Source organism: Sinocyclocheilus grahami, unplaced genomic scaffold (assembly GCF_001515645.1).
Source record: "Sinocyclocheilus grahami isolate Dianchi unplaced genomic scaffold, SAMN03320097.WGS_v1.1 scaffold225.1, whole genome shotgun sequence".
In the NCBI taxonomy this organism is placed as follows: domain Eukaryota; kingdom Metazoa; phylum Chordata; class Actinopteri; order Cypriniformes; family Cyprinidae; genus Sinocyclocheilus; species Sinocyclocheilus grahami.
Window position 1 is genome coordinate 255,476 of NW_015505404.1, and position 10,742 is coordinate 266,217.

Consider the following 10,742-nt stretch of genomic DNA (forward strand, 5'->3'; position numbering starts at 1 on the left):
TTCAGGAAAAATAACAAATTGAAGATTGACGCATCAAAAACAAACAGTACTGCGATTTAGTCTGAAATATATATACTTATTGATTTTGCTCATATTGTTTTTGTCATATGTTTATGTTTTAAATGCTGCTTTTGATTAATTTAATGCATCCTTGCTGAATACAAGTATTTCTTTAAAAAAAAAAAAGATGCCTCAAATCATGCAAGAGAGGTGTGCTATTACTTTCCTATATTATATGGTTTACCATTTTGCCTGGAGGATGATAAAATGAGTGAAAAAATCTCAGACATTGAATAAAAAAAAAAAAGACACCAAGCCATATCGAGAGATGAGAATATCATAAAGATTAAGGCATGCGCTTTTGGGGTCAAGCAATCAACCATAACACCCTCGCAACTGCTTAGCAATGCAATAAAAACCACTCAAAACACACACCTTTTATATGGTCAAGTGGCACACATTTTTTTAAATGATGAAATTCTGCAACTACAGGACTTTCATTGTCAGAAAAAGATCTAGCAGATTATTATAGTCTTGAAAAGGGGAAGGATTCATGCACGACTTGCTACAATGATTCAGAGATATGTGACTTAAACCCTGTTGATCCCTTTCCAAGATGATATTTAAAAAAATAAATAAATAAAATAATACCGGACAGTGGTGGGGTGGAGTTAAATTGTATACAGAGTCACGGGGGGCATGAGCTAGCAAAGAGGGATGGGGAAGAGGAAAGCCATAAGAGGTGGCGCAAGTAATTAATGGGTCAAAATAATTAACAGCAAGACACGGTTCATTTAAAAAGAAAGTGTCCAAACTCAATGACATGATTTATTTCTGTCAGTGAAACACGATTAAAATGACGGCGGGGTAATTACCATACAACCACTCTTAACAAAATAAATTGTTAAGACAGTAGTAAGTACGCATGGGAAAAACAAAAACAACTGCACTTTCATTTTACCATCAAATAAAAGAATATACCTGAATGCCTGTGTGTAAACAGCATCACTATAGGGCGTTTACAATTACAAAAAATCCTCACTGTCAGAACAAAGTAGTCAGTTTAATCTGTGCATCTTAATGAGGTTTTCTTTCCCATTAATGTCACTCTTACTGAATGGTTAGGATGTACCTCAATGAATTATAAAATTTGGTTTTTGAGGAATTCCTTGAGAAGAAAAACATCTTGAGCTGTTCCTCTTTCATATTAAAGAAGCCCTGATAAACTTGGACATGCAATATTGGACAAAGGAAGAGCAGAAGAAGGAAAAGACAATATGGGAGCTGTACATTCAGATTGTGAAGGCAGACCAGTTTTTGTTTTGGGGGGGCTACAGGCCATTCCACCTATATGACAAAGACAACTGAGAGTGTATGCAGGGTGTGTGTGTGAATATGAGAGTCTGTGTTTTGATCAGTGAATGTATCTGCTCTCTCCTCGTGTCACCGTTTCATGTTGCTCAGACGCACACTCTTCTCCAACTCAAACTGCCGGTGGTCCACTCGCTCTAGGAAGTGCTTTCGCTCCACGTACCTAGAGACACAGAGAGTGGAGACAGTGAGGACACAGAGATATTGATGAAGGAAAGCACATGTAAACAAGCACTTGGCAAGAATGACACTGACGCAAATCCTGGGTCTGGCGGTATCTTGTGTCTGTGTGAGTTCAATGACTGCATACACCCAATATCATCTTTTTGCAACTGTTACACACTACATCTCCAGTGATGCATTTCTAAAGCTTCTTTCGGCGCTTTTGTTGCCGTTTCCAATTGTGTCTTGGAATGAAGCACAACGGCGGTGAGTGGGGACAGTGGGGTGTTGGTAAATGTCAGCACTCTGGTGGTAAAGTGTTTTCACACACATATTTGTTTCTTTTTTTAGGCATGCTGGCTTCACGATGCTATTACCGGTCACAAGTGGTTTGCAATTGTAAAGGGCCACAGAATTTCAGATTTTGGATGTTTTCCTTTTCTGACAAACCTAGTTTAGGTTTTGAAATATTTATTTGCCCTCATGTTGCTCCAAACCTGCATGACTTCAGTTCTTTTGCAGAACACAAAAGTATTTGAAAAAAAAAACATTTCTGTTTTTGTCCATGTACTGAAAGTCGATGGGGTCCAATTTCATTTAAAAAACAAAACAAAAAACGTTTTTTAAAAAAACATCCACAGAGGAAAGAAAGCCACACGTTGGATATTTATATTGCATAAAGGCAAGCTCAAATGATCAAAGGCCAGAATTTGACTTAGACAACACAATAGAGGCTTTAGTGAACCTGTATCCATTAGATGTCGGAGGCTATAGGTGCATGTATTCAGCCTCCCTGTTTATTGTCATCACAAGACTCAGGGTAAGAGCAGATGCTGAGGACAAAGAAAATAAAATGGCCCTTTCAGGCTGACATCATCTGGTTTTGTGGTTTTGCTCATAATAGTCTGGGTTTAGGTTCAGGGAGCTGACTGATGATCAGCAGAGAAGGGCATCTCTCACACAAAGCTTTATGTGAGGTCTAAATGAATTGCTGTGTAGAGCACTGTGCACACTAGGAAAACCCTTGGAGCAGCTGCAACGCAGACGTGTGAGGCTATGGAGTAGAGACTGAACATTTTATTAGATACCACATCACGCCCCTACCAATGATGAAAAGAAGACGGAGAGCAAAAACTGATTGCCTGTGTCTTGTTTGAAGTCCTAATGGAATCTCTGTGAAACGCACACAAACACCCACATACTTACAAACGCAATCTGATTTGAGCAACACAGTGGGTTTAAATGGCTCATATAATGCTTTTTATTTTATTTTATTTATAAATTTTACAATTTTTTTAAATGCTATTGATCTCGTTGTGGATGATTCCATGCATGTTTTATTTATTTGTTTGTTTATCTTTGTTTGCTTGTTTGTCGTTTTTATTCGTTTTTTTTTATATTTCTATTTAGCTGTAATTCAGTTTTAGTAAAGGTCACTTAAATTCAAACACTGTACCTTTACAATACATTCACCTGCCAACACATTTTGAGTGCAACGCCCAAAAAACAACCGATGGATTTAAGTCCCCGCCATACATATTTTCTTTTTTGATAATTATTATTAATAAAAATGTTTTGATAATTATGCACTCAACTGTATATCACAATACACACGATAAGAGCTGTTGATACTTCGGTTTCAGTGACACTTTAATTCTTAATTTTTTCTCTTAATGTACAGTGGGTACGGAAAGTATTCAGACCCCCTTAAATTTTTCACTCTTTGTTATATTGCAGCCATTTGCTAAAATCATTTGTTAATTTTTTTTCCTCATTAATGTACACACAGCACCCCATAATTTATGTACATAATATCCATAGTCAATTTTTGGCATCAAAACAGTAATAAATTTATGCACACTTTCCCCTTGTCTCTGACCTTTACCATTGCACTGGTATTTTTTCCTGCTCTGCCTTTAAGAGTTCTATGTAAATGCCCTTTTTGCATATGGAATGAGAAAGCAATTTGCTGTGCTTACACATGGGCTAAAGGTTTGCTGTTGGGTCCAATATAGCTTGTGCTGCCCCTTTTTTAATGCCAGCTTTTTTTCTTTTTTTTTTTTTAAAGAAATGCATTGTGCAATTTCACTGCGGCAGGTTTACATAATCAAATATGACTCTCAACCTGTTCATGTTAAAGTGAAATTATCAGGGACTCATCTGGAGGATCTGCAGAGCAGTAGGTGCTACACACAGCCAAGAACAGCACAGGCTTTTCCACATTTTACTCTTTTAATTTGTCCATCTAGGAATAACAGTATGTTTCCTATTATGTTTCTAAACACAGAATAGCCATCTTTGAACAGATAATTTTGTTGGAAGGAAGTTTTGCATTCTAAAAAATACAGTACACAATTCAATAGCGTACTAAATTCTTTTTAAATGAAGGAACAGTTGTTTTTTTTAATGATATGACCCATTTAAAGCTATTTTAGTTTTTTGTTTACCTAGTTAAATTCTGTAAACACTTGCAATTGTGCATCCTGCCTGCAGAATTTGAAGAGCACAATCCGTCACATGTCCACTCTGTTCCCCCTTGTGTCTCAATCCCATGATGCTCTGGAAGCTCTGATGCCCAACCAACCATTTGCCTCCAGAGACATGAGGCCCTGGGTTTACAAACTGTGTTAGCTCTGACAGATCTGGGTGCATTTCTTGTCCTACATTTTGTGAAAAAATAAGATCTTCAACCATCATTCTCACAATGAAAACAGTCCTGTGGGCATACAGTTTGGCCGAGCGGCCTGTGCACTATGCTATTCTATGGTCTATGCGTCCTCCACACCCTTCAGCAATCCTCCTCTTAAACCACATCCCTCTCAGAGAAACAGAAATATGGAAACAGTGGCAGACCATAATTTTGTCTGCTTTATTTTTAAACCCCCAGGCCAGGTTTTTAATTTAGTAACTGTTCCACTCCCTACAACTGTCTGATAGAGAACTAACAGTTCTTTTCATCCATATATTAAATATGAGGAGCATCAGGCTCTTTTAGGAAAGCCAGGGCATCAGTGCTAAGTGTGCAGAGATATTTAAATGGAACGTTTACCTAAAAATTTTAATTCTGCCATCATTTAATCACATATTGCATACCTGTATGATATTCTTCAGATTTGAAAGGATGTTTTCTGTTCTTGTTCATATAATGAAAGTCAGTTGGGTCCAAAACAACAATGGACCCCACTGACCATCATTGTATGAATGGAGAAAAAAAAAAAAGTAAATTATGATAAAACTAAGTTTTGGCTGAAATAGTTTTTTTAATTGACAAATGCATGGTAAGGGAGTAAAACAGAATGGCAACTGGATGCACAAATTATGTCATTATATATCACCATCCCCTCAGGACAAGATGCAAGTTTCTCCTCCCACATCTCCCTGCTTGTTTTTACACCAAATGCATCTTGGGAGTGGGGTAACGTCGCACAAATGTGGCACTGTAACTATGGGGACAGGGCTAGTTTAGAGGGGTATTCACGACTCAGAGGAAAGCAAGACAGCAACAAAGTTGATGCACTACTGAGATAACCTACAGCTGCAGCTGTGGCATGAAACCCAAGAGACCTCACATTTACTCACCTCCTGAAACAAACCCATCGGTGCGCAATCACCAAAAGCTTGATGGGAAACAAATGTTCCACCAAGATTTCACTTCCTCCTAAACTCACTATGAATGAAATCTAACCATGACCGTAGAGTGGAGAGACACAAACTATGCGTATGCAGATCTCAATTATGGTCTTGTTTAATTTCCAAAGCCTTTTGAAGTCTAAAAACTGATCTGTAGATTACTAGCACTACAGTCGGTCCTGACAGGGTAAGTATACTTAATCTATGAACTTTATTTTCAATCTCTTAAACATCATAATTTGTATCATAATGTTGTAATTTGCCAGAAAAGACCATGTATTTAGGTTTGTGGTAGCAACCCTGGGGACAAGCAAAAATTAGCTCGCTATGTAAAGAAACCGTCCATACAGAGTACGGTTCACACTCTATCATCTCTATATGCACTTAGTCTCCATTAGAGCAGGCGTAAACCTTTTCACTGTTGACTGTTAGGTATTAATTATACATTTGAGATGAATGAAGTATGTTGAGGGAATCGATAAAGGGTCTGTTACCAAAATGAAAACCTCTTTCAGAAACCCCATCCTTAATATTAGGCAAAGGAGGGTGAGAACAGCATTTATAATATGACTTTACTCTTGCATTTTTTATTTATTACTATGATGGAATGAAATGGAAGCAAAAAAAATAATGGCCCGTTCATGTGTTTAAAGCTGCAGTCCGTAACTTTTTTTGGTTAAAAATTATCCGAAATCAATATTTGAGCAAGTGCATAACCAGCCAGTGTTCAAAACCATCGCTTTACTTCAGCCCGATTCACAATGGTAATCTTATAATAATGTTTTCTAAGTTGAGTAGTACGGGTAGGTTTTCACAGGAAATTCGAGCATGCTGCTGCGTCATTACGTCACGTCTGTAAACATAAAGATTGAGTCCCGGCTACTAGGCAATCGCATGTGAGGATCCTGCAAGTGGCGGATCGTTTATAGCCTTATCTCACAGCAGCTGGAATAATTAAATGTATAATTTTGATGGCGGATTGTAATCCATTAAGGATTATGCGTTTATGAAACACATATGTGACTGAAATTAAATTATTCCAGTTTTAAATGTGCATCTGATTACAGATAGCCTGGGATTACACAAGATTTGTATTTTAAAGACAACCAGTTCGAAGGGAGCATAATATGCTTTTTGGGTTAAAAGAATTTCTTAATATGAAATTTGAATGTTATGACAATTAGAGATTAGACTGTACAGAAATTTAAATCTACATGTTAATACACACTATAAACACAAGTCACGCAATGCTGATGTTGTTAACATTAACAATTTGAGAACAAAGTATAACAATAATAATAATTTGCACGGTTTGATGTGATATGAGCTAATCGATCGTTAGATTAAATCACCATTGGTAGCACGATTTATTGTAATGCTTTTTTCCCCTCAGTTGGTCAGAACAAACATGGCAGACTTGTTACTTGTTCTGACGACAATATCCAGTGAAAATTCTTATTTGTGTTATATTCCAAGACGTAGGCAAAAATCTGTGATTCCTAAGTAACAGTATCCACACCGGTGCGGTGACTGACAACCACACATTCAACTCAAAACATTAGATTCATCCACACTGGAGCCGTGCCGGAGCACAACCCACGCAAGGAAGATAATTCAGTAAGTAACTGCAATTGCAGGTTTCAACCAGAGATGGCGACAAAGAGGCAAAACTTATGGACTGCAGCTTTAAAATTGAATATCGTATAGAAGACGTGGGCTAGAATGTCCCACACACTTCTGATTCGTCAACTAGGAGTCAGCCAAAACTATACTAATATAACAAAGGCGTTCAAAAGAGTCCACTTGTGACAAAGCTTCAAATTAGCATTTTTCTAATTTAAAGCAGCTTTTTTCATGACAAGTGTTTTTTTTCTACAAAGGGATTTGGCGTAAAGTTGAACTTAAGTTTACACGAATGTTCTCCAGCATGATTGCAGATGATTCAAAGATCATCTTGAGCTTTAATGGACAAAGAACGCCTGACTATCTATACAAAGAGTCGCATGACTATCACAAGTATCTGAGTACCTGGAAATAGTGCAGAATCATAAATACCTATTAAACAGTTTACGTCAATGTTTCTCTGGTTTTAAATCCCACTAAGCTTTCAATTCCAGCACAAACGAGAACCATGATGAAACTGCTGTAATAAAAGTGAGAAGTCAATACTGCAGTATTTCATTAACTTCCTGTAAACACTACTTTAAACTACTTGACCCTGGTTCACATAAGCTTTTTTTGGTACAGCCTTGCATCATCAGCTTTTGAGTAAAGTCCTATTCTTCACCTCTTTCTCCTCAAGATAGCCATCAAGGCCAAGATAAGCAGGTTTAAATGAAGTGCTATCGGCTTAGCTCCCACTCCATTCATTCTGCAGATCTACTGAATACTGATCCTAGACCAAGCTGGAGGGCAATGATAATCTCAATTTTACAAAGTTTTTTCATTCCGTCAACAATTGCGAAGAAGAGTGTGCATCATGACGGTAATTAAATTATTTTAATTAAAACATACTGTTGGCAAACATATAACGAGAAATATAAAACCAAAAAAAAAAAAATAAAATGTTTTTTCAACCTAATCAATATCAATAATGCTGGCAGATAAACTGTAACAGCTGAAGCTGAACACTAAGTGAACACCAGTAAACACTTTACAAGTGGGTTAATTAGCTCACCCAAATGCATTGCCTAAAATTAAATACCATTTTAAGTGAAAATTATTCAAATGAATGAATATGACATGACAAAACTATCAAAACACTGACTAAAATAAATGATCAAAAAAGACCATCAGGTTTTACTTGTGTAACGTGTGCTATTGTCTATTCTATTCCATTCTATTCTATCCAACTTTTCACCTATTGCTATGCGTTACTGTAATGCCTAAAGTTTTAAACTAAAAATAAAAAATGAATTAAAAACTGTCACAAGTGGACTCATTTAAACCCTACTGTATATTTCTTCATGTAGTTCATTCCCCAATAAACCAATCAGATGTGTGTGAGCAGACACCTGCATTGTGAGGCCACATATTTAACACCCACATCTCTCCTACACATGTACGTATGCAGTAAAACCAACAAGAGACAGTGCAGATCTTCTGACAGAGAAACAGTAAGGAATGACTCATAATTTGGCCAGAATAGAATCTACTTTTTTGTACTCACTACACAATTTCTCCAAATGCTCATCGCTACATCAGTGCATAATTAATGAATTGTAATGTATTATAAAAATTGCACCGAAACATAATATGCCAGCACACTGTGGCTTTAAGCACTTAATGATATTTATTCAGCTCTGATGAAAATCTCAGAAGCTAGTGTGAGACACTAATGGGAGATAATATGAGATGATGTGTTTGTCTGGGTCACTAATGAGGCTTAAACATACCCTTCTTTGCCTCGATTATGGATTGCCAGCTCGTCTGAAATGCCCTCCTCTGTTTTAAAGGCATCCCAGTCCATCTTAGACTTCTCCAAAGTGCTCATCTTCTGCTTTTTGGCTCCGATGCGATTCAGGATGCTCCCCATGCCCACTGGCCTCTTCGAACTAGAGGAAGGAAGATCATAAAAGATATTCTCAATCAGAATTTTCAAGTATTCAAATTGGCTGTTCTAACTGAGAGGGGCTAAAAACAGCCTCCAGTGACATTTTTGTTGGATTTCAAAGTGGAAACAGATCATCTGCATCAAAATAATTTTGTTTAAAAATGCAGGAAGACAGACAAAGGAACAGGGTAAAATATATTTCATCATATTATTTATAAAAAGATAAAATAATGATCCAAAGTGGAAGGAGAGGCAATCTTATGCTGGTATGCTTCTCACAACATGCTGCCGGAACAAAGATGTGTTTTGAACATTACTAAAGTCATCTTGACATTGAGGTTGCGCTTGGCTGCAGTAATGAAATGTTAAACGATCTGTGGAATGAAAGAGATGAAGAGTCCAGACCAGCGGCCCTCCCTCTTGTATGTGGGTGCCAGAGGGAGTGAGTGGGCTGGGGGTCTGCAGGGGGAATGGGGGGTGGCAATAGGGCCTTGGGGTGCATTAGAGGGTGCCGGGGTGTCCAAAGACAGACGATTTCACGCTCAGGTGAGTCATAGGAGAAAGTCTGCCATAAGGAACAAGAAGGAAAATTGTGTGTACGTGGAAGATGGTACAATTGTTTTCAGAATATGAAATGAATATAAAATATAAATAAACAAAAAAGTTTGGGTAGGAAGGCATTGCAATATTGGTTTAAAAACACAGAGAACAAAACTGCACCACCTCCTTAAAATTCCCTTACATAAATCAGTTGTTAATGCTCTGTCTTGCTTCAAGCTGAAGTAAAATGAATGCTATGAACTTGTATTACTTGACTGCAGGGTAAAAAGACTTCATTAATTTCTTAATGAACTGCAAGTTGCAGTTTCCTCACCGTGATCGAGTCGATTTAGCAGGACTTTTGTGTTCAACACACGGCGTACACGTGCACACACAGGAATGAGGCGACCCACAAACAGACACACGACTAATGTCTAAAGGTCTGACAAAATGCATCTGCCATCTGTGCAAAAACTGTCAACATTATTCAAGGAGGAAAACAGGGAGCTGAAAAATGCAAGATGAAAAAACGGAAACAAAGAAGAATGTTTTAGCATCTGCGGGTACACAATTATTCTCTTTATTATGAATGTTTTCCACATTCTTTGGATATTTTCTTACAATATCTGGTCACATTCATCCATAAGTAAAACGTAAATATATTATAGATTTTTTGAATGCATTATATTTTTTGATTTTCCCAATGATTTATATATAAATGGATATAATTTTTAAAATATATTATTTATATAAAATATTGGATTGTTAGCTGGACAATTTATAACTGCATATATATATATATATATATATATATATATATATATATATATATATATATATATATATATATATATATATATATATATATATATATATATATATATATATATATATATATATATATATATATATATATATATATATATATATATATATATATATATATATATATATATATATATATATATATATATATATATATATATATATATATATATATATATATATATATATATATATATATATATATATATATATATATATATATATATATATATATATATATATATATATATATATATATATATATATATATATATATATATATATATATATATATATATATATATATATATATATATATATATATATATATATATATATATATATATATATATATATATATATATATATATATATATATATATATATATATATATACACAGTGGTGTGAAAAAGTGTTGGCCCCCTTCCTGTTTTCTTTTTTTTTTTTTTTTTCACGTTTGTCACACTTTAATGTTTCTGCTTAAATTTAAATATTAGTAAAAGATAACACAAGTGAACAACATGCCGTTTTAAAACAAAATCCAAAACTACATGGTCCTGTGTGAAAAAGTGTTCGCCCCCTAAACCTAATAACTGGTTGGGCCACCCTTAGCAGCAACAACTGCAATCAAGCGTTTGCAATGAGTCTGTTACAGAGATG

The 10,742-nt window shown here is 35.6% G+C and overlaps 1 protein-coding gene across 1 annotated transcript in view; it reads right to left on the bottom strand.

Moving 5' to 3' along the window:
• Positions 1-793: 793 nt before the first annotated feature.
• LOC107596984 (craniofacial development protein 1-like) overlaps positions 794-10,742 on the bottom strand; it is a 36,491-nt gene continuing 26,542 nt past the window's right edge. Inside the window, exons 5-6 of the mRNA XM_016287869.1 lie at positions 8,559-8,717; positions 794-1,534 (exon numbers count right to left, since the gene is read on the bottom strand). Coding sequence (XP_016143355.1) covers positions 1,444-1,534; positions 8,559-8,717 — 250 coding nt within the window. The 3' untranslated portion in view covers positions 794-1,443. The remainder of the gene's footprint in view (positions 1,535-8,558; positions 8,718-10,742) is intronic.